Here is a 24699-nt window from a genome sequence, read left to right on the forward strand (position 1 = left end):
CGATCCGGGTAAATCGAGTTTGTGTTTTCGTGTAACCCTCATACTTACCGATGCGCATGCTCAGATTGCAAAAACCGGAAGTAAATAAATGAAAACACGTGGGTCGTGTTTGTGTTCGATTAAAACTCTCTAGATCTTGTCAAAATGCGGCCATTAACAGACGAAGAAACGAGAACAGTTTTCGAGAAGCTGTCTAAATAGTGAGCAGTTAGAAATTTACTTTCAAATTGTGAATAAGAGTGTGAAAGAGGCAGCTTAAATATTGTATGGTGTGGTATGTACATCAACGCTGTACATCTACATGTCATATCACTTGTACATCATTCATGTCATTGAACAGTATGCATGATATACAAAATACATTATCAGTGCTTGACGCTTATTTGTATATTTTGCACCGAAGTGATATCGTGCCATACTCCAATGGCCATAATGATGATATATTTGCTGCGGATCAGCCAACAGTTCGAGTTGCACAACGACAACTCGGAACCATCGTCAGATCTAGATCTGGGACCGAAGTTCGGAAGTGTTCTATACAGTTGGTACCCGACAGATCGGCCAGACATATGTCGCAACCGAGCATGTCGTGACGACGTGAGCAATAGCCATGTGACTTTCAAAGTCACTTATTCGTCCGTGCACTAGTGTCAGTCGTTCTGTTTTGTCAACTCAACTCATTTGTCATGTCTTTTCAGTATTGGAGAAAACATCAAGTTGCTGATTGACCGACCAGATGGCACATACTGCTTCAGATATCATCGCGATAGGATATTCTATGTTAGGTATGACACAGGCTCTGGAGTTGTGCTGTGTGCAGCATTTAAATCGCAATCTTAAAAGTTAAAAAAACGTTTTTATGTCATCCAATTTAAAAAAACGTTTTGAATGACATCAATTCTTAAGGGGTACCACCCGACCTTGAGGCCTTGCTTTCAAGTATTGCCACTAGTTACTGAAATCTGCTCTTTATCTGTGTTTCAGTGAAGAGATACTGAAGAAGGCAGCTCATGTTTCAAGAGAGAACCTCATGACGTTTGGAACCTGCTTTGGAAAGTTCACAAAGAGTGGAAAGTTTCGATTACACATCACAGCTTTAGATTTTCTGGCACCATACGCTAAGGTGAGTGAATGTCGAAACTTATTGGAGGACATCCTGTTTGCTTCAGATGCTTTTCCTCAAAACCTAAATTTGTACCAGATTGGTACCTCGAGTCTCGAATGTTCTTGGCTCTGATTGTACCGGAGTGAGTTGGCTCTCCTATATCAAACACAGGTGACAAAATGGACAGTTTCGTAAGGTCCTCAGATTTCATCTTCGAACCGCGATAACAAATGCACACTTCTGGCAGTCAGACGACTTCTCTTCGCGCTCAACATGAGCCATTTTTTCTTCCAGTTTAAAATCTGGGTGAAGCCAAGTGCAGAGCAGCAGTTTCTGTACGGCCATCATGTGATGAAGTCGGGGCTAGGTCGAATCACTGAAAACACAAACCAGTACCAAGGCGTGGTAGTTTACTCTATGAATGATTTACCATTGGTGAGTAGAATTCTAGAACTTGGGAGGGGGTCTGGCAAACGTTGTTTTGGGCAAAGGGAGTGAATCATGAACACTTGGTCAGTAGACATTCAGTATGCTCATTATCAAAGTTGTCAGGTCAATGCGGAGTTCTTACACAACCTTTGTCTGTGACTTCTATCGTGAATTTTGTAATGACCAAAACACACAAAGGTTGTTTGCATATAGAACTTCTTCACTCAAATGGCATGGACATCAAAGTAAAGTGGCATTAAAATTGTCTGATTAGAGTGGTATAGAGAATTATTTCAAAAGTAATTTGTTTCTTGTTTTCAGGGATTTGGAGTTGCCGCAAAATCAACACAGGAGTGCCGCCGTGCAGATCCGATGACAATAATCACATTTCACCAAGCGGATATCGGAGAATTCATCCGGAATGAGGAGGCACTTTTATAGCATAAAGTCTATTTGCATCAAACAAAGACTCTTGGCTCTTGGACAATAACTTTCTGGAATGAAATCAGGATCGATTATTTCATGGGGGGGGGGGGGGTCAATGTGATAGAAGTGAGAACACTAAATAGACATTTATCCCTACTGTGTTCGGTTAAAAATTTATCTTCTGTTGACAGTGTTGTTGTATAAATGTACAATAAAGTTGTCTGTGATTCAGATATCTGTGTTTATCCTATTTTCTTCATAGGTCCAAATTAACTGAATTTAGGCCCTACCATTGAATGGTTTATCACCAGTATGAATCCTTCAGATGATCACATTCACTCGAGTTCACATTGAATGGTTTATCACTAGTATGAATCCTGGCCAACATCCCCCCCCCCCCCAGGACCCCTTTCTTTAAAAGCCACAAATTCTACAGGGGGCCATCCCTTTTTAAAATCTAAAAACCTCTTTTAAACACTAAACGCGCGCATTCGTACGTATTTCCCGCGTTAGGAACTGGTGGCGTCACCTGTTATTACTAAAAAGAACTCCGACATCCTTCTAACTTCCCTCGATGTGTACCTCGAGGATGTAACAAATTGCATAATAGGCTCTTCATCTTTTAAATTAATAAAGGTCTATCACAGCATGTCGAATCCGACAGCTCTTGTGGTCCTTGCAGAAGGAGCAGAGGAGATGGAGACGGTCATCACAGTGGATGTCTTGAGGAGGGGAGGGGTAAATACAGACAAAAACACATTTGAATGTCGCCGAAAACATTTTGCACTTGACAGATTCACTACACTTACCTACAGGGTGTCACAAAAAATGTGTTTTGGCGGAGCGACTTGAGTGACAACTCTCTTTCACTACAGTAGAATCTCTCTATGAAGACACCCTCGGGGCTGACAAGTACTCACCTTGATAGAGCGGTGTCCTGATTAGAGTGGTCAAATTGAATGTAAACAACCAATTTGGGACCAAAAGTGTTCTTATTGATAGCGTGGTGTCCACTAACACTAAATGGAGGTTCAGCTGTAATTTCTAGAGTGATATATTTTACTACTAACCCTTACCATTTTTACCCATAATAGCTTTTGTATGTGCTGTATTTTCAGATTGATGTGACAGTGGCAGGATTGGACGGCCCTGACGTTGTCAAGTGCAGCCGCGGCGTCTTCTTAAAGCCAGATATTGATCTAGATAGCGTTGCAAGCAAAACTTACGATATCGTTATCTGTCCTGGAGGAATGGGTGGGGCAACAGCATTGGCTGCGGTAAGATATTGCCCAGAGCAACTTGACAATTCACTGCCGTTTCCCAGAGAAGGTTCTCGGCCGGCCTCGATTTGATTAACAAAATAAGTCTAAGAGAGATTTATCATCCAAGCACAAAAGTGTCGACAGTGAATTATTTAGTCAGGCCTTTTGCCCTTCCAAAAATACTTCCATCAATCAAAATGTCTGTATTCCAAGTCCTTCTCTCTTCAGTCGCCCAAGATGAAGACCATTCTTAGTGAGCAACAGAAGAGTGATCGAGTCCGGCCTTTTGCCCTTCCAAAAATACTTCCATCAATCAAAATGTCTGTATTCCAAGTCCTTCTCTCTTCAGTCACCCAAGATGAAGACCATTCTTAGTGAGCAACAGAAGAGTGATCGATTTGTAGCAGCTATCTGTGCAGGTGGGTCAAAATATTCAGCCAATGTTCTTTAACAAGTAGAAATCAAATTGTTTCATAGAATCAAAAACAGATTAATAAATATGACTTGGCATTATTCAGACTGGGCAATAAATGCTTCCCTGTCTCATTTGCAGGCCCCTTGGCTTTCCATAGCCATGACATCGCTTTGAACAAGAAGGTTACGTCACATCCAGCTGTCAAGGCGGATATGGAAAAAGACAGTAAGTTTGGTGTTTAAAAATATCGTTTGTTTAACACCCTTTGAAAGATCTTGCAAAAACAATTACTGGATTACTATGGCCAAAAATTGTCGAAAGTTTTGCTGAATTTCTTTTCTCCTTTTTCAGAGAAATTCACCTATTGTGATGAGCGAGTGGTCAGAGATGAAAAGGTTATCACAAGTCAAGGCCCTGGAACCTGCTTCGAATTTTCCCTTGCAATAGTTGAGGCATTACAAGGCAAGGAAAAGGCAGACTCAATTATTCCACCCATGTTGCTGAAGTTGTGAATGCTTGGACTGTCATAGAGAGAAGAGGAAGTTATGGTGCTGGTTGTCATTTTTGCTCCTCCTTTTAAAATCGAGTGTGTGAAATCGCCATTTGTTATAAAAAAAATGTATAAGGACACTTGTGCTTACTTAAAAATATAATTGTATTGTCAAATTGACTAATTGCCAGTGATCTGTCCATCTTCTGCCGATGTAACACTTTCAGTTTCATTCTGAACTCTGAATCTGATGTTGACACCATCACCAGAGCAATGCCAGCTGGTCTTCTCAATGGGGGATAGCTTCTATATCGCTGACAGCAATCGCTACTAACTGTGACCTGTTCTTTTAATGCTGGCTTATGTAGTGTTCTTGGTTGTTTATAGATGGTAGGGTGGCTGTTTACCTGGCATTGCCAAGTTTCTGTTGCTGCATATCCAATTACACAGGTTGCTCCCGAACAAGGTTGGCATGCTGTTGCCTGTGCATTTTGTGCTTAGTTTACTGAACCCCTTCTATACTGTCATGACTGCCTTTTCCAGAAAGGTAGACTTAATAAATTGTAAATACAAGTTATTTTGTGCTTTTTGGTTTTTTCTGAAGCATTTTAAGTGTTTCGGACTCTAGGATTGCTCAACCCTTTGAATGCGATACTCGTAATCTGTGCAGAGTCAATTTTTTACGAGTCGATGTCATTCAGGCAGAGGAATAAAATGGGTTTCCATCATCGATGGTTTCATTCTGGTAGAGATGTGGCCATCCTGGCCTTTTGCAAGTGTTTTCCTGGCAGAGACAGAACGGGATGCCGTAGCCTTGAGTGAGTGTTGTCCTGGAAGAGATAAACGTGGGTGCTCTTCTCATAACCAGTGTCTTCCCGGCAGGGGTGAATGTAACTTGTCCATTGAGGCAGTCTTCCTGTCTGAGACTAAATGGGGTGTCCTTCCATGAACCAATGTCATCCTAGCAGGGACAAACTTGAACGTCCTATATATTTCAATGAACTCCATTAAGTCGATGTCTTCCTGCCAAAGACCAAAGACTGGCTGTCCTTGCCTTGAGTCCCCCATGTCTCCCTGGCAGAGACAAATGTGTCTGTTCTTGCCTTGAGCCAGTTTCCTTCTGGCAGAGACGAAGGTGGCTGTCCTGGCCATTGGCTAATGGCTATTGGCAGAGACAAAAGTAGCTGTCCTTCAATGAACCAGTGCTGTTGTAGAGGCAAATGGCTTTTTGAGCTAATGTCATCCTGGCATGGGGTCTCCAATGGAGGATCATATCTGGATACTTTGGAGAACATAACCGCAAAACAGAACATCGAAGTACTGCGTAATTTCATTTTATTACCGGATTCATGTTAACCATGAACAACAGCATTGCTTTATCAATGGTCAATAGGTGGAGTCACAAACAAAACAAGAAAAGACGGAATAAATAGAGTGAAATTTGTAACAGATTTGAACCATGACATTGTTGTTGGTGGCATCGGTTCAACCTCAAATACTTGGAGACATCCAAAACAGCCGCCATTAGGGCCATGGCGGGAGACATTTTTGGTGATCACAAAGACATGTTCTAATATTACTGTATCATACATAAAAGATCAACATGAGATACAGTACGTGCTTTTGTCTTTATCTCTTGTGTGCTGGGACAAGAAAATACGAAAAAACTTAACAAATTCCCAGCACTGCAAACTTACTACAGCTGTCCTATCAAATAGCTTCAAATAGGACTAATTAATAGCACGATACAAAAGATTTGTCCTCAAACAGGTTCACTCAGGGTGATGATGCTTGATTTGGTCCTTCACTTTTTGGTTAACCTGACACTAGGACATGAATGAATGGGTACGAAAGCATACCTTCCAAGAAACTCGAAAAACTTACAAAAGCTGCATGTTGCCGTTACTGATGATGTCTACACTCCTAAGGCAGTATCTCACAGCAAAGTTTAGTTTTAGACATATTTTGTAACCAGTGCACAGGAGTGTAGATTCAGTCATGATCGGTAATGATCTATAAGTACTCCATGGATTAAGGTTTTATGGAGAATTTTTCCAAGGCAGCTTTGCATTCATACCGAATTAGCAGAATGTTTCTTGGAAAATACTTATACTTTTGCATTAAAGAAATAAAGCTATTCCTTACACGAAATATGTCCTTGGCAAATGTGTGCAAATCTCAGTGGTACATCCAGTGTTAATGTCTAAAGACAACCAAAGATGATGTGACAGGAACTACGCTAGACCTGAGACAGGCTTATCATTTGGAATATTTGCCACTACCAATGATGGCTACCGGGGATGTCATAAGTTGCAAGTCACATTAATGTGTGATCACCATGAGTATACTTTTCTCCACAGCATTATTTAGGCTTGGAGAATAAACACCAAATGAATTGGAGCAAAAGGTCAGCCTACTTGATGCACCTATTGTACAAATTTGAAGTGCAGTCTCTGATGCAAAAAGTGAACAAGAAAAATAAATATCTACAGAAAAAAGAAAATTTAGCAAAAACAAAAGATCTAGAATAAAAGCGATAGTCTGTTTCTCTTACAAGATCACCAGAGCATTGTGTATCCAAAAAATTTGTCAACAGCTGATTTTGCTAAGGTTCCTTGGGACACACTGTATGAATCTTTAAGAGAACAGACTGAAGTCTATGAGCACACTATGTTATGACTAAGGTGACAAAATTATGTCATGAACTATACAAATGATCTAAAATCACACTTTCAACAAATATCCTAAAAATATCAAGGAATATTTACAGGGTTATTCAACGATTTATACATTTGTACACACAAAAGCCTCTTTGTTATAAATATGAAATATGGACATATTTTTCCCTTGATTGAGCTTTCATGAGTAGGCCTTACTGGATGGTCACATCCAATGCATCTCGGAATAGGCCTTTTTCAATTTTAACGACTCGTAAAATGATTTTAAGAACACTTTCTGTACAGTATACGTTTTGAAACTGATATTTTGAAATGCGGTAATATCATTTTCAACCATTTTTTTCCTTTTGATATTTCAAATTTTTTCCATTTAAATTTTCGCTCTCAAACTTGGCAGTAAAGAAGAACTGAGGATAAATGCAAAATGTATTTCATAATACATTAACTAAATAATCTAGCAATTTTAGGAATATCAGTTTCAAAGTGCACCAGTAAATGTACAAGTCCTTTTTTATGCTCAATTAATTATTTACAGGTTATTAAAAGCTACAATGTACATAATAATTCAGCTTCATAAACTTTATACCTCTAAATGTTTTTACAAGTAAAAAAAGCTGTGGTGATCACTTTATTGAATTTCAATCAAGTTTTTTATACCCTTGCTGCTTCTTCACCAAATTGATAATTTTGACCTCGTCTTCCCAGCCATACAGTTTTGACTGTTGGGTATTATAACTTAAACACACACATTCCACCCTGGAGAGTCATCCCCCAGCTTGCCAAGAATCAGGTAGGCCTTCCAACCTGCTGAGGTGTCCTTCACAGGGGCAATACCGTACTAGAATGGAATACTGCGCGTCAGTGCAGTCACATGCCTTACAACCATTCATCCAAAATAAAACAAATTATTCACGCGCAATCATAATTATGAATAAAAAATCACACAGTTATAAGTACTGTAAATGATACTGGATAATGGGTACCTAACAGTACATAGACTGGAACTTAACCCCATACAAAAACAAAGAGCATATTTGATACTCAATTCCCTGTCATAGTAGGAAATTCCCAGTCAACTTGCCCAACAACAACATGCAATGATACTTGTGGTTTCCATAATATTAACTGCAGCGCGGAACTTTCCCGAGGCCTTGGCCAAAATAAGGCTAATCTGGTTTTGTCTGGTTCGACAAGTTTCCCCAAATACCAAATGAGGCTCATGGTCATGGGAACTTACATACTGTAGACATTGGAATAAGTAATGCCAACCAGGGAAATCAGAACATACTAAGAAGGTAAAGGCAAAGCTCAGGAGAGCCGGGAGGCGAGCCACTGAAAAGGCTGAGAGGTCTGAAAAGAGCCACTTTTTATGGCTGCACAGCCATAAAAAAAGTAAGCTTATAAACAAAAAAAATTAGGCCTTAATCTGATATACATGTACTTCAGCAGCTTATTCGAACTTCTACAGTAACTCCTGTTTGATTCAGTTCATTTTTGTACATGTATTTTGTTTAAAATGGATCACCATGAAAACCATTACTAAAATGAGACCATCTTTCTTGGCACAAGGCCTGCTCCTCTCAGTGCCAAAAAATGTCATTCAAACAAAAAATTGGCAGAACCATAACATGAGAATGTTGTTTTTTACACGCATGTGGGTTACCAAAACATATAACTGTTAGAAACAATTGTCTTGTACCACTTTTGCCAAGCCTGCAGCCCCAAGTGACATCAACTCATGTATTGAATTGTTCCGACTGAATGACGGTGCTAAGCATTGAAATCATCCCCAGATGACAAGAACTGAGTGCAAAACTTTTGTTTTTTGACCATGGTGAAATTGTGTCCTTTTGATGAATTCGAGGTTTTTAACCATGGAAATATCATGTTTTTAGCATGGTGAATCTTCATCACTGTGAGCTGACACTGAGCTAATGAATTTCTGATATCAACAATAAAATAATTCGTATTGCATCTCACGCTAGGGCTATATTGATCTACTCTCCGCATGATTCAGCATGTAAACCATAGTAAGCCGTTTCTAGATGATATTTTGCGGTCAATACACGGACAATAATGTGCTTGCACCATTAAAGCATAGTCATCCATTTTTTAAAGCTATATTCTGGTCGCTTTTTTAACAACTATAATTGATAAAAAAATCATTTCAAACAAAACACCATGGTAATGTCCTTTTAAATATTCCACCAATGTGATTTGTTCAGTTAACCCTTTTTGAAATGAGCCTAACATATCAAAAGCCAGCTTTGATTTTTCTCTTCAAATTTGGTACCAAAAACAGCCTGCATCAAGCCTGAGTGATAGATCTACATTAACTTTAAGGGGGAGTGCCTTAAGACAATGCCCATCTGGCATTAATGATAAATATAGTGTTTCTGTTCAGAAGGCGCAACTGACATACGTCCAAAAATGTCCACAGATAGTTTGTAGAATGTTTGTGTTCATTCCTGGAAATATCCAAGAACCAGCCTCTGCACAGGAGCTCTATAAACTTAGCTCGAGACAGTCATTTAATTCATAGACATACGTTTAGTTATGAATAAATGGAAATCAACATACACACTCTACCTCAGTCTGTTAATTAAATCACAGCTAATAAACATAGATATATGTGGCCTGCCACATAATTCTAATATGACACTCACACTGTTTGACTAAGTGTTCAACAGCACGACCATAGATCTAAAATTCCACTAACAGTAAATTGCATCTGACATGCAACACCTTCAATTCAATCCCGACATGAACAATATTATGGGATTCCAGTGGTTCTGGTGAACAGAGATTAATAATGACATCCAGTGGTTCACACAATTAGAAAATCCACTAAACCCAACAACTCAACCAAGTGGTTTTGCTAAAGGATTTGATCTGAATCAAAGACTGGAGAACCGTGAGAGGTAGAATTTTCTATCGTGGACGGAAATTGACATAATTTCAATTCCTTACAACCATTGGTACTTGTTGTACTGAGATCACAGAGGAAACCATTCTGAAGGGAGATTATATGCAGGAGCCAGGGAGGTTAGATTTAATTACACGTGGTCACTGCCAGGGGCCGCTTCTACCTCACAATACATTGAAACTATTCACATATATGGAATATAATTATTGCTGACTCACCCCCCCCCCCCCCCCCGCTCTTGCCTATATCACCCCCCTCTAAAGGACACAATGGCACAAATGATATCAGGAATGATATTTGTTAGGGATTTGGTGAAATATATACAGTAAACAAGGCACCAAAGCCTGCCAATCTTATATTTACACAAAGTCTTACCATCATAAATCTGTATTTGATTATATACAGACCAGAACGAATGGCGGCCAGGCGTAGTGTGAAATGCCCTCCACACACTATTAAAGTGGTGATGAAATAATGCATAAAAAAGTCGATAATAACTCAAGAATTTGGTAGAGTGTGGCGGGCATTAAATTCAGTTCTACTGGCATAAGGGCCATCACAGATCTGGCATATTCACATATACTGTAAAACCAGTCAGGAGTTGTCACATTTAACTTTCTAGATGATGGCACAACTTTGTAATAACATACTCCATGACATAACACAGCTGCTGAAAGCTTTACGGTTCCTGACCTGAATTTGCAAGACGGAGACTCCATAACTTCAGGACGGATCATATCAAATCCAGTGTTGAAAAGCAAATCAAGTCAAAATTCCTTGCACACATAGTAGGCACCATGTCGAAACCACAGCAATATGCATGATCGATGGAGGATGAAGATCTGATAACTTATTATTGAAATAATATTTTGAAATATCACACAGGTTCCTTTGAAAGGCAAAGTTCGAACCAATTTGTTTGAAAGGGCCATCCAAGAGGATGATGATATACCACCTTTAAATCTGCATCACCAACTCGGACAACATTTGTGAATAGTTCTGCTCCACACTTAAAGAGGGCAGTGTCACAGATTTATCGCCCTCGCGAAGCGTCACTAGTTGTAAAGAAGAATGCCCTGAGTTTTGATAATGTTTGCTGTTTTCGATTGATAAATGGGGAAACATTTTCTCTGTGACACATTCGACTAAGTACGGATCCTCTCCTGATAATAGTGTTGATGATGCAACGTGTTTTCGGGGCCTGAAATCAAACAAAAATTTGTGAAGTTATAGTATGTCGGAGCAAGGCAATCCTCAAAATCAAGTTGCTGAACTCTCAATTAATACTTTCCTATGGCACAGAAACCTATAAGGCTAAAGGCCACAACAACGACGCAGGAGCCGCCTTTGACATGCAATGCCTACAACGTCTTCTCACGATCAGATGGTTCAATCGTGTCAGGAACACCGAGATCAGGAGAAGAACAGGTCAACCCCTAGTCTCGCTGTTGGTGAAAAGGAGCAGGATGTTGGTTTGGACAGGTTTGTCGAATGGGCCGCGGGTACTGGACGTCACATGTAGGGGGAAGTACATTGTATAATGAGAAGAAGCCAGGTCGTCTGCGAGCTACAGTACTAGTCTTATTGCCTCTTACCGCCCACGCCTGTAAGTTGATGTTGAAAAGTGATTTAATGGCTTTTTGTCCGCTTCTCCGATTCCTTCGAATAATTTGAACAACAGATCTGTATTCGCGGCTGTCACTTTCCTCTCCGGTTTTGGCCTCTGTTTGATTTTTTCTTTGTCTTCTGGTGGCGTTACTGGACGGATCTCTGCCAAAAGGGAAAGATTTGATAAAAAAATGATGGATTACTTTTCTCATTTTCTGTAGACGCTATTATCTTGGATTAAAAAATCTTAACCCTTTTCAATTCTTCTTCTGTGTTTGAAGTGGCCCTTACTTAGATAGCTACATTGTATCACTGCAATTTGTCGAAGGTCACAAGTAAGGTCTAATTGAATCAGTTATCAAACCCACACACTCTACCCTGGCCCTGAAAACATCAATGACTTGATTGAATTGGTCTTACACTTACAGTATAATTTTTTTTTCACCAATAGAAAAATTGTAAGATAGGATGTTTCCCGTATCGAATCTATCTGTAATGATGATCAAACCTCACCTGTGACATCATCTTTACACAATGGCGGCAAAGATGGGAAAACGGATGCCGGGGAACACACTTGGGGTTTGTTGGGTTGCTGCCAGAACGATTGTGGTAAGGCCCGTAATCTCATTGGGAGGGGCTCTGGAAGAAAAGAGCGATTATGAAAGTGGCAATCAAGTGTGGTATGCTGATCTGCTGATTATCAAATCTAGATGCATGTTAATGACTAATTAAACAACAAGATATGAAATCAATCACAGTCAAGAATTCTATTTTTAAACATGATTTTGGGTGGAACTCATATTAGATAAGAATTCTGCATGGTCTACCCAGCATATGAATTTGAAACCAGTTATTGCCCGTAATCAGGTCACCTATTCTGCAATGGTCACAGCCTGATTTTGGTTTGATGATTTTTGGGATGACCATTCTATTTTAAACACCAAAAGTCACTGTGAGAGCACACATAGGCCTCTTTTATGGGCTTCTGGAGGACAGCTACATTGTTGTTGGGGGTTAATTACAGAACATGTAATATATGTAGTGACAAAATAACAGTAAAGTAACACTGTAATGGCACTTAATGGGTTAAATTATAAATTGGCCACAACAACTTCAGCGAACGTCATTCATACTTGACCACAACAAGGAAACAACTTAATTTAGGCCCTTACGTGCATAGCAGTATATGTCCATTCAGAGAAACTAATAATTTATAACAACATTACTCAAGTCTGTTTCAGCCTTGGTTGACCTCAACCTGAACAGTCACAATACACTGAATGTATAAGAAATTTCTTTCAGCTTAGAGTGAATGAAATTTATTGGGCCTACATGTAATTAAACGATGTGGGAATTGGACGCATTCCATGCTTATTGGCATATGAATTTGACAATCAGATTTAAGGGAAAAAAATGTTAAGCCTAATGACACGCATAGCTGATTTTTGACAAAAACATTTTAAAACTATTTTTTTAGCTTTTTGTGTTTTCTTTTGTATATATTTAGCTTAGCTTTGTCTCAAATCCATGACAACACCATTGACTTCAGACTTTATTTTATAATTAGTTGATGGCGTGCATGACATTGGTTTTTTGACTTCACCATTAGACAGAGAAACTCTTTACATTTTCATATAGATTTGGGTATTCACTACTGGAAAATCTAAAAATTAGTTCAAATCTGAAATGCCTTGCCCAAGGACACCAATACGAGAGAAAGTGAACAAAAACCCAATCTGGCCTGGCTGAGTTTAAAAGTGACTTATCCAAGGATACAGACAAATAGCTGGGGCCCTAGTTGAAGTCAAGTGGCCTGTCTGGGGATACAAATGATAAAGGTGAAAGCAGTTGCCCTATATTCTCCCAACGTGGCATAGGCCCAGGAGCCCCCATGCCAGGATACGACATCTATCAAGTACAAGATCAAAAGCTACTTATTCATGTCTCAAACTATAGAAATTTGTCAAAAATGTCCACATTGTTTATCTTGGTCACTATGTACATTACAATGGCATTTCGGCAAATTTACCAAAGAAATAAATGTACTGTTTATCTAAAATACATGTTCTAGCGAGATATCTATGACCCCATGTCATTCCTATTTGGATGATATTGCCACTAGGCCCGGTAGGCCAAGATCACCAATTGTCAAACTGCATAAAGGTTGGATCGAGTTTTGAAAAGAATACTAATGGATCAGAAATCTCTGGAATTAAATATACCGGGTTAACAGAATGTAAATTCTGCATATATCAAAGCTAAGGGGTTGACTACTGGGTAGAAAGTGAACTTGGATGTAAATTTTCACCAATGAAACTCATGGATAAACAAAGTGGAGAGTTATACAAAAGTAACTTTTACACTGACCTCCAAACTTAGTCACTGCATGTTATGCCACTTAAATTTTTCGACAGTCTGCAGCTATCAAACTTAAGCATTTTTAATGGTGCACTGTGTTACACTTTGAACAGTTCTGCATGGTTTTTCCATATAATAGTGGAAAATTATAGATTTTTAATCTGGAAGCTATTTTCAAAGATACACCTACTATTGACTATTGCTGAAAATGATTCATCTGAATTACTAATGATTTTGTATTTTAGGGGTGCAATTAAAAAGGTCATTAATTGATTTTTTCCAATGATTGGTGATGGACTAACCTTTATTTATTATTGACTGCACTGGGCAACTGGCTAAATATAATGTAGTAATGGATCTATTTTTCCATCCTTATGATTCGTTCAGGAGAATTGATATTGCACAGTAGCAGTTTCTGGTAAGGCCTAGATGAGATCAAGCGTATACCTCTGTAGTAACAGGTAGTTGTGTATCTCTGATGAGAGAATTCTCCAACAAAGAAATCTCTGGAATTGAGTGTTCCTAAATTTGTTTCATAATACAATGTAAATATCATACGTTTCAATAGAAAGGCACATCACTGCTCTATTATTGATGGCCTGAACTTTACATAGGTTTTTAGCATTGGTTTGATTAATGATGACAAAATTATTGCCATTTCCTTCACTTAGATACAGGTAAACATTCTGTTATTAATAGCAGCAATGGATTAAGAGCAATGGCAACACTAATGATATCAGTGGGACACAAGGTCTCAAAATGTACAGGGTGTACACAGGAAAAAAAAAGATGGAAATGCTACCCGCCCGCCCGAGGCCCCCTGCTACATACTCCGGCACAGTGATAGGTGGCGAGGCGGTCCTACTCTAGAATATAATCGCCGCTTTGGAGTTTAATGCCCCCTGCCATTTTGAAATCAACCAGATATTGACAAATTTCACAGGCAATTGAGTTTAATTTTATCTTTTTAGGATAGTAAATGTCAGGGTCTACACATTTCAAGGGGAATAACGTCCATACCAAAACCTAGGGACATGCCCCACTGCACATGATGTTCCTAGGTTGTGGTACGGACTATTGTGGATTTATAGGGACCGGAAACATCTACCCGCATTATTATGTAATGAAAATGACGCTGGATAAATTCATCAGAATGAAATCATGACCCTACCTCTCCTTGGTTTTGATTTTGGTGGCGTGGGATCTCGTTTCTTAAGTCCTTCTCGAATGGCTAATGCCGTCTTTTTTTTCTTTAACTTTGGTTTTGATAAGATAATTGTCTGTCCATGATGGCTGAAGCCAGGGGGCCGAATATAAATCGGGCCACTAGCCGTGCTGCTGTTTCCTGGCGAACTGACATTTTCGTACTCAGTGGAGCTCAGGGCTGGTGTATCGGCCTTGTCGTCTTCGTCTTCATCGCTGGTTGTGACCAGGGGTGCTGTTGGTCTGCGTTTCCCACCACTGGATGGCGGGTCTGTGGGCGTGGTCCCAGCGTGCGATGAAACCACGCGAAGGATAAGAGTCTGAGCCATAGGAAGCCAACAAGTCAATCAAAGCCTGATCCTAGGCTCAGTTAATGATATACAATGTATACAACTATACAGTAATACACAGGTCACAACAGATCTTGGCAGCCAAGCTAAGTCATAAAATGAACCACAATCACAAACAGAAAAAGAAAATGTATCCCTCTTTGACACACCACTTCCTTCTGCTCCTTCACTATTATAGTCCCTTATATAATTGTCTCCTCAGAACGACGATTCAAAACAGCCAAAAATAGACTGGGAAAACTAATTAATGACACCGGCGTGAAAAGAGACCATGCCACACGTTTACCGGTCGCCACGGTGCACATATACACAAACGTCCTAGAAATCTGCTGGGGCACGTCAGATATCCAAAAATAGAGCACAACAGGCTTTATTCTTTAGACTTAGTCCCAGAAACCCGGCGACTGCAAACATCGTTCTTAGTCTGATAAAGACCACAAAAACACCATTTCTGCCTCAGTCATCCCAATAGTAATGTTTCGTAATGGTTCACTTCGTCACTGCAGCACTAGCCAGCTGATAATCGCCATTTTTTCTATTTAGATACAATGTTTTCACTTGTTATTATGGCGTTATAAACATAGTATCTCCGTTGCTAAGGACGTCACTAGCGAGTTAAAAGTGCGCGAAATTTGATTGGTTAAATTCGGACAGGGGGAATTCCCACATTTTCACCTTTGTTCGCATTGATTGGTTAATACTCTTCATTGTCTCTTTGACCCTTTGAGGTCGGGAACATGATACAATTGTGATAATGATTATGCTTATGATATGATCTGGCATAAGTGATAGACCGAATAATGACTGACATCATTGGTGCCACTGGGTGTAACAGCATTTGTTATCTCGCCATGCAGGTCTGGTTGCGACAGTATCTGCAAATCTCATCAGGTCTGGTTGTGCCAGCATCTCCAGCTGTCTATCACTCAGATCTGGTAGTGACAGCACTATGCTGTATTATCAGGTCTGGTTGTGGCAGCATGTTATGATATAGTTGTTGCAGTATCTGCTATCTCCTGCTTTCATGCAATTTCTCTCATGGTTTGACCTACTTACGTTCGAGGTACGTTGCAGGTCACCTGTCTATGCTGCCACCTATTAGTGAGGACAATAACTAGTATTCTCGGCAAATGTAGAATAATCTCAGGAAATACATCACAGTCCATTTAATATTTCCAATTAAAATCATGCTAAAACATGTAAAAAGCAACAGTAATTCCAATATGTTAGACACGAAATACCTCAAGCATGAGGTGGAATTAACTCAGAGACATCAGGAAATGTAAGTGGGCATGTTAAGGTTGTTTTCTGTCACATTTTGTGGTAATTTTTCTTCACCATTTTCTCTAGTAGTCTACTATATACTACTACCTAAAAATGCATTGCATTTTACTATACATTGTATATGCATACTATTATAGGCCATGGCCATACATACGTGCATAGTTTGTACAATACACACAAATGAGTCTAAGCTGGCAAAGCAATTAGCAAAGAAGAGACCCTCAAGAAGAGAGGTCATGTCTGAATGTACAAACCTTACCAATACCATCGACATCGACATCGTCATCATATCTGGGACCAAAGAAAAACCTGAAAGGCTGAATGTGATTCTATTGTTGGTTTCAGTATCTTGAGACGCGAGGCACTACTGAATGGAACCGAGGCTTTTTATGATGACAAAGATGACAAGTCGGGATCGTTTATTGGGACGTACAATAATGCCATTGAGAGAAATCAACTTTTACTCCAGGTACTGGTAAAATAAAATGTTGTCCTTAGAGTAGAATGGTTTAGATTCTAGGGGACATGTAAAGTATAAGGGTCATTAAGGCACTATTGAGAACTTATATTACATTTTATTTTTATCTTGTTTAGGACATGAGACAGTTTTCAGAAGAGATGAAGATGAAGAAGAGAGCCAAAGAAGATCCAAGATTTACAACACTAAAAGTAATACAACATCCGAAAGCAGGATTGAATCTCTCTTGTATGCTAGTGTCAACTTGGGGTCGATTTTTGTTGTGGTGGATCATTTGCCATATCCATTTCTACCATCTCTAAATGATCTGGGCGAATGTGGTTGTCTCATGTTGTGCAAGGAGTCTTCAGGCAAAGACAGCCAGAATCGCCAAAAGTCTCATAAGACATGATTGTAATTGAAGCTCATATGTACTGCCTGTTACTGTGAAGTGCGTTCAAAGAGACCAGTGCTCATTTTAGTTGGCTCGATATTTGTTCACCAGTGCTTTGCGATTATCATTATCCCAGTCTCCACAGAAAACTTCCTGGGGTTTCGAGGAGAAACTACAAAGCGTTCATTTGAACATGGCCTGTGGGGGAACCAACAAGTGACTCTGCCCGGAGTGGAACCTACAACCTCTTGATCATGAGACCATAGCTCTTCCACTGCGCTGTCATTCGTAAGCAAACAGAAATTTCTCCTTTCGCACCAAGGCTTTCTTCAATTAAAGTTCGATATTCAAATTTTCTTTCAGAATAACTACTGGTCAATGGTGAAAAATATCTTCCCTGTCTGGTCCGAAGAGATGCGCGAATACAAAAGGAGACGCAATACGCCACGTTCAAATCGCTCGGTCTCGGAAGAAGCATCGGAACTCGACTTGATGCCAGAAAATGGTTATAATTTGGATATTTCAGAAGCAGATTTTTCAAATCTTTCACCACCCCAGACAGGACGCTCTAGTAAATCTGTGACAATTGACCCAAATTTACCAGAGAGCAAATCCTCTACTAAAGAGAAGAAAAAAAAGAAAGGGCTTTTTGGTTTAAAGTCACCAAGATAAATGTGGACACATTGTTTCAGCATTACTCTTTAGAAAGATGTGAACTTTGAAATTCAAACAGTCCGCTCTCGATAAGATAATCTCACAGATCATCTCCCATATCAATCATGTCTAAAAGCAGTGACTGACTGCATTCTGTGCGGTAGTGCGGCAAAAATTAAAAACAAGAAATGCTAAAGGGATAAACATGGTGGCAAGAGAATTTCCGTCCTTACATTTTTATCATTAAAGGTATTCCTCACTCCGTCCAAGACTAGCTTTTTGCAATCATTCCAAATACGAGGTGATCGGGTATGTTATATAAATATTGTATTAATCATATTTGAAATGTAGTAACCCAAATGATAGTAGTTCAACTTCATGTAGTATTTTTTGCAATAAATATTTTTTACAAAAGCTTGTTTCCTTCTGAATAATTTTGATGGGTCTTGCATATGAAGACAATGCACCTAAAGGACCACTTATGAGTCATCTGACACTTGCAATTGTCAGTCGCAGTCGTACTGCGCTGAAGACAGCCAGAAGCTTCTTCAAGCTGACCCTACACTGGGCCAGGTACTCAGTTTGGCTAACTGTCTGCAGTCTTTCTCAATCTCCAAGCAGTGACTGGGTGTACACAGTAAGACGGGAGGGACATTTGCTTGCGGCCTGGGCAGCTCCAGCCAGGGGTCGGCCAGTACAATTTGGCTGGTTCCTTTCCCACCATTCGTAGTGTATGCGACAGAAATGTCAGTTGGCACTGGTGCACACTTTGTGTTGGCTTGCTCTTCACCATGGAGTAAACCCTATTGGAAACATGCATAACTTCTGATACTCATGACATTTCGCACCCCTGCCATGAAATATGACTAAGTAACTACAGTGGAACCTCCCTTAGCGGACACCTCTCTACTAAGGACAACCTCTCTATTAAGGACACTAGTTTTGGTCCCAAATTGGTTGTTTCCATTCAATTTGACCTCTCTAATCAGGACACCTTTCTATTAAGGACAGCACTTGTAAGTCCCGAGGGTGTCCTTAATATAGAGAGGTTCTACTGTATTGTCACCGTGGTGAACAAGACAAAACAGTCTGCCATCAAGGACATCTAAATGTACAATGAAGGTCTTGTGACTTCCGGACCACCACTGGTACTGATCCCTGATGTCACATCTGATCAAGTCTGGAAAAATTGATGGGCGACTTAGTGTGCATCCTTCCGGTGAAGTCCTCAGAGAAGAGTCGAGCAGCAAAAGAATGGATTCAAATGACTAAATTTATCGTTTACTTAGAAAATATGTTTATTTTGATAGATAAATACTACTAGATATTGTTTCGTTGATAGAACTTGTCTACAAAAAAGACTGCCACAACTTACAAAAGAGTCCCATCACATTTCCAATACAGATGTTAAGAATATACAACAAATGTTTGCCAACTTTACAAATCTATTTTTCATGATAATTACATGACTGTAGAGCTGGCCTCCACTGTCAATGTCAATGGCAAGGGCATTCGTCGTTACATTGACCTTTTTGACAAAAAACTGAAATACACGTACACGTACTATACAACTTGATACCACAATCTTTTCATGGCCCTACTTGTTCCTTCACGAAAACAGCTTTTCCTAATTCTCATTTGCACCGATGCATTGCAAATGCAATGAATAAATCAATTTTTCGCGCAACATACATGTACATGCAAGTCTGCGTTTCAACCCTCTCCCCCCAAAAATATTAGCCTCATCAAAAAAGGCATCATGACTGGGTTATAAAATGCAGTTTCTCTTAGTTACACCTCTAACAGTACCACTGGAAACCAAATGTTCTGCCTTCCTACTTTCCTGGACCACGAGTAATTACGATCGCCACACTCAATTAAAGGGAGGATTTTGGCACATAAAAATCGCTCACAGTAGGCCAATGACAGAAAATGAAAGGTCTCACTGGATCCACCTACATGTAAGATGGCACTAAAGTGACAAGTTAACAAAGATAACTTATTTGTCCGACCTTTTTTTGAGCCCACCAGTAGCTTAAAGTTGTACATGTACCCTTTTTTAGTTTGCTCCTCCCTCCCCACAATGTTCCCCCTTCAGAATCTACAATATTCTCACTTTAGAATGCACAATATTCTCTCTTTGAAGAATCCACACACGTGTTAGATGAGTAAGTACTTATTAGTATATTCTAAGACGAAATTGATGATTAATTGATAATGAATTAGTAATTGTCTTGCAGAAATTTGTGATTAGTGTCAGATAATCTCATTCTCAACTTGATTGAGAAATTACAGAAATGCAGAAACAGCCGATATGGTTTAGAACCTTGATAATGAAATTATACTTATAGCGTGTCTAGCAGCGGAAATAACAATGCTCAAATTTTTGTGACCAGTACTGATTTACTTGTATACATGTACAACTGAGAATGTGACGCAAAGAGACCGGCCTAGAGTCTCACACGGACTGTGGGCTTGAACCAGGGACCACATGACCACGAGTGAAAGACCACAGCCGCCAAAACCCGGCAGCTCCTGACCAAAGATAACATGTATGTTGCTGCCTTGTGCAACTTTGATTACACAAGTAAGCTGGACATAAGTAAAATCAATTACTGTTAACTGGGCAAGTTTAAATTTTTCATTTTCGCGACCAGCAAAATTCCCGAAAAAATTAAATTTTAATTGAAATTACTTTAGTGTTCTCAAAACATCAAACTAAATCTACACTGAAGAACCACATACTTTAAACCAGCCGTGAAATTTAACCTTTTATAATTTATATAGTAAGTACATTTTCTAGGGAGGTGAGAGTCCAGATCTTTACATTCCAAACTGCACAGCTAGACCTCTGGCTTCCCATGAGGCCCCATTCCGAGGGTATATGCCAAATTCACCAATACCAAATACCACCCTCTGATCTTTTTGGATGCATCTCCATGGCTGATGATAATACTAAACTACCGGCTAGGATTACAAATTACCGTTCCCTTAAAAACTAAAGGCACATTCCGACTAGCTGAAATTCAAGGCACCTTCTGACTTGTGAAAATTCATGGCACCCTTCAACTTCTCGAAACTCCAGGCACCACTTGAGATCCTAAATAATGAAATCTTGACTCTTCTTCTAACAAAAAAATACAACCTCTACAACAGAAATGTTAAACGTTTGGAGAGTTTCTGTTACTGTAGGTGATTGCTAGTTTCTTCTTCATTTCGTCATACTCTCTTGCCTTGTTGTAAAGCAATACTCCAATAATGACAATCAAAGTACCAAGCCCGCTAAGGAAAGTCACAGGGTTCCCAAATACTATCACAGATAACCAGATCAGGAATGCACGTTTCACAGTGTTCGCCACGCTGAAAAGAAACAGAGGCAATTAGAAATTAGTTTGACAATTCAACAGAAACTCTCAGTTAACATAAACTGTGCAAAAAGGAATTGACGAAATTTCAGCAAGCGTAATCTGTTCATGAAAAGTCCCTCACTTATAATTTCATCCACCAGATTTAGAAACTTAGGTATAAAGTATACTGATCATAACTCATTCGGCAATAAATCCTCGCAATTTCATGTGGTGACTGAATAGTAACTGTGTATATGTTTTCAAAGAAGCTCACCTGTGTGTAACTGGTGATATGTAACCCATAAGTGCATAGGCAGTGATACTTTGAAAGTGAAAAAAGATTCCATTAAGGATAAGTATGAGGATCAAGTGGGCGTCTGTCGTCTTCTTGGTATGTGGCAAGTCCAACATAAAGTAACAGGCAGGAACTTGTACCAACACAGACGCTATACTTGTGTAGAATTGGAGTTCAGCAGGTCTGAAAAAAAAGTAAGTTCTTAATTTTCATTTGTAGCGCTTTATAGATGACTTGCATGACGTCACGCTGGACATCATTAGAACACGCAACAGAGCCACAAGGTTTGTGACGTCTGGTGGAATTTCACAACGTCAAATAATGTGCTCCAATGGCCATTCAATTCCGTTATGACATTTTCCTATTTTCCAAAAGTGTGTATCCAACATTGCCCACAACCCATCAGAATCATTCTTAAAACCACTCAATACTTACGTGTATTTGTATTTTTCACCACTTATAAGCATTTTAGAGTACACATTTTGTAAACTGAAAAGAAACAAATGACAACTTTAATAAATCTGGAGCTGAAAAACAGACACAGCACTAACAGGACGCTAATGTCTAGGATAACAAATTGCTGTTTTGAAGAGAGGAGTAGCATCAGTTATGCCAAAAACCATAGGATTATTCAGCAATATTTTCCGAGGTAGACAGTAAAAGCCAAGGGGTCGTGACAAACTGCTTTTAAGAATGTCAAAAGGAGTACTCCATTAGTACACAAACAACTTACATTTACATTACACAAACAAATTTAAGGCTTAATTTTAAATTCCGAGGCACATTACTAGGATTCACTTACCATTCTGTTATATTCGTAGCAAGTGCCGCAATAAATCCTTGAATGTTAAAGCTGAGCTCGTAGGCACTACATATGGCTAGCCCTCCCATAATCGGAATGAGGGACAACATCACAACCAGTCCTGTCCGTTCTCCTAACAACAACCGTGCAATCAAAACAGTAAATATTGGAGCAGAACTCTTAATCGTCTCTGTGAAAGACACCGCTACAAATTTTAGTGCAATCAGACCCAAGACAACCGTGATGAATCTGAAAATGAGAGATTGAATTGAAATAGAATAACGTTTTTTGTGTCAAAGAGGCTATGATTTTGTCCCTGATAAAAAGGTTTGTGTTGTATGTATTGTACGCCAGGTACGCAGGTCTGCCAGATGTATTATACGCGCCGGTCACCGATCCAAAGGTTGACCGCGCTCAACGTTGCTTAACTTCCACTCTGGGGCCAACGCGCCAACCACTGGGCCATAAAGGAATTCCCTCATGGCCGGCGGGTTAAGCCGTGCCATATACCTGGAGGTACTATACATTGTAGATTCCCAGCCAAGCACTATTTAGTTCCCCAAATAGTTATGTCTTTGTTGTATCTCAAGTGAGCAGATAAAAAGCTCAGTACAAGCGCGACAGATACGCTACTCCTTTAAGAAGGCAGAAAGTAAGTGTTACAAACCTCATTCCTCCAACCAACACCATATTCCTAATGAAGTTTGCCGGTTTCCCATCCCGCTCTACAGGAGTATATAAGCCACAAGGAAGGTACATCTGGATAAATCCACAGATTGTCGTCATCACCATCTGCATTCCACCTGGAAAAAAACATGGAAATAAAGTCTACGACTCCAAACTCTACTGCCACCTTATCCCAATGGACTCATACACTACACCGGGGACAGTGAAATTTGTTTTCTTTGAATCAATGGAAATTGCTCAATGCACATTGTTTGCTTGGGTTCATGTACAAATAACACAGTTCGTATTTGCATACTGTCCCATGTTACAAAATACAATAGAGCCCCAATGGTATTCCAATCCAAAATAGATCTAGGAACATTTTATTGAGATGTTCACTGTACCACAAAATACATCAGCTTATCAAGTACATGTAATCTACTGTGAATCCAAAATCTTAAAGTTTGCCAAGCTCACCTAATAACATTGGATCTCCTTTCAGTGTTGCCAGGATGTATTTATTCAGAAACAGGGTACAGAAACTGAAAATATACCACAGGACCAAGAAGAGTATGGCGCGGTAATTGAGAAGCCCTTCTTTCTCTGGTTGCTCTGCCACGTCTGTCTTCTTCGCCATGGTAACCGGTGGATGAGGATTAAGCTTCTGTAATGCATACATCCTTTCCTTATTGTCTTTATCCGTTAACTCAAAAGGCTCCGTATTATTGATAAATTCCGACTCTGATGATGAACGGTGACGATTTCTTTGCAATTGTTCCATTGCCAAAGGAAGCTGAAGTGAAGTTGTCTTTTGTTCGAAGGCTGGTTACACAAGTTACAAAAATACCCATGTAGGCTTATGTACGTAATCAGGCCTCAGGGTAATCACAAGAAGTATCTTAAGGTGTTACTTGAAGTGAATTTTCTTGGTCCTGACTGTAAATAAAAGATAACAAATTGCTATTAACTAAAAATCAATAGTTTTATGATTATTTCGTGACTGTGTACTGTAAGTCAATAACTAGTGCCAAGGGTAGGCTAGTAGTGGTAACGGGGCGGTAGGTAGGCCTTTAGGCCTAGGTTGTGAAGAAGACATTGTCATTGGCTTTCAAAATCAAAATGTAGTGCTGTCAGGTCATTAAACTAGATTGACAAAACCGTAAAGGCCTGATGGCTTCAACTTCCAAAATTTTACTGAGCAATGTAAAATGTATGTGTGGATTTGCACTGTATTGCATGCATGCCATGCACTGATGCAGGCCCTGCTGGCATATGCACCAAATGATCACCTTATATGTTGGAAATATCAGACCCTGGTTTCAATCTTTTTAGATGAATGGTAAGAGAAGTACTCGTCCAATATTTGATATTGTTGTCAGACAAATTTTCGATTTGAAAGGTGTTCTTTTTAATGTTTTTTTGACCGCTGAAAATATGCCAAATTTCATGAAAACGCCATGTTGACAACTGGACAAGTTAAGTATAAATAGTGGAATCGGCCTGGTATATGGCTTCATTAGAAAGTCGTTGGTTCTTCTAAAATACTCGGA

At 39.5% G+C, this 24699-nt stretch overlaps 5 protein-coding genes across 6 annotated transcripts; 3 read left to right on the top strand and 2 right to left on the bottom strand.

Moving 5' to 3' along the window:
- Nucleotides 1-74: 74 nt before the first annotated feature.
- On the top strand, nt 75-2193 carry LOC135496943 (60S ribosome subunit biogenesis protein NIP7 homolog). 2 transcript variants are annotated; one of them, XM_064786543.1, is made up of 5 exons: nt 75-200; nt 699-785; nt 985-1123; nt 1400-1540; nt 1856-2193. In XM_064786543.1, the coding sequence occupies exons 1-5, from the start codon at nt 145-147 to the stop codon at nt 1973-1975; spliced, it is 543 nt and encodes a 180-aa protein (XP_064642613.1). In that variant the 5' UTR covers nt 75-144; the 3' UTR covers nt 1976-2193. The 2 variants fall into 2 exon arrangements, with proteins under 2 accessions (XP_064642613.1, XP_064642614.1); XM_064786544.1 differs by having other exon boundaries at nt 169-274.
- Nucleotides 2194-2540: 347 nt separating this feature from the next.
- Nucleotides 2541-4704, top strand: LOC135496906 (Parkinson disease protein 7 homolog). The gene is made up of 5 exons (XM_064786477.1): nt 2541-2698; nt 3079-3237; nt 3572-3641; nt 3776-3862; nt 3989-4704. The coding sequence occupies exons 1-5, from the start codon at nt 2609-2611 to the stop codon at nt 4147-4149; spliced, it is 567 nt and encodes a 188-aa protein (XP_064642547.1). The 5' UTR covers nt 2541-2608; the 3' UTR covers nt 4150-4704.
- A 5285-nt stretch (nt 4705-9989) lies between these two features.
- On the bottom strand, nt 9990-15780 carry LOC135496905 (uncharacterized). The gene is made up of 4 exons (XM_064786476.1): nt 14869-15780; nt 11853-11978; nt 11327-11501; nt 9990-10932 (listed from the first exon to the last, which is right to left on the bottom strand). Exons 1-4 carry the CDS (start codon nt 15227-15229, stop codon nt 10689-10691), a joined length of 906 nt encoding a protein of 301 aa, XP_064642546.1. The 5' UTR covers nt 15230-15780; the 3' UTR covers nt 9990-10688.
- Nucleotides 15781-16378: 598 nt separating this feature from the next.
- Nucleotides 16379-18443, top strand: LOC135496810 (uncharacterized). The gene is made up of 4 exons (XM_064786335.1): nt 16379-16532; nt 16880-17003; nt 17129-17203; nt 17749-18443. Exons 1-4 carry the CDS (start codon nt 16438-16440, stop codon nt 18055-18057), a joined length of 603 nt encoding a protein of 200 aa, XP_064642405.1. The 5' UTR covers nt 16379-16437; the 3' UTR covers nt 18058-18443.
- An 869-nt stretch (nt 18444-19312) lies between these two features.
- On the bottom strand, nt 19313-24627 carry LOC135496606 (solute carrier family 35 member E2A-like). Its single transcript, XM_064786022.1, has 7 exons — nt 24439-24627; nt 23627-24085; nt 23151-23286; nt 22484-22732; nt 22117-22170; nt 21661-21864; nt 19313-21399 (listed from the first exon to the last, which is right to left on the bottom strand). Exons 2-7 carry the CDS (start codon nt 23928-23930, stop codon nt 21201-21203), a joined length of 1146 nt encoding a protein of 381 aa, XP_064642092.1. The 5' UTR covers nt 23931-24085; nt 24439-24627; the 3' UTR covers nt 19313-21200.
- Between the last annotated feature and the right edge of the window lie 72 nt (nt 24628-24699).

Source organism: Lineus longissimus, chromosome 12 (genome assembly GCF_910592395.1).
Source record: "Lineus longissimus chromosome 12, tnLinLong1.2, whole genome shotgun sequence".
Lineage (NCBI taxonomy): Eukaryota > Metazoa > Nemertea > Pilidiophora > Heteronemertea > Lineidae > Lineus > Lineus longissimus.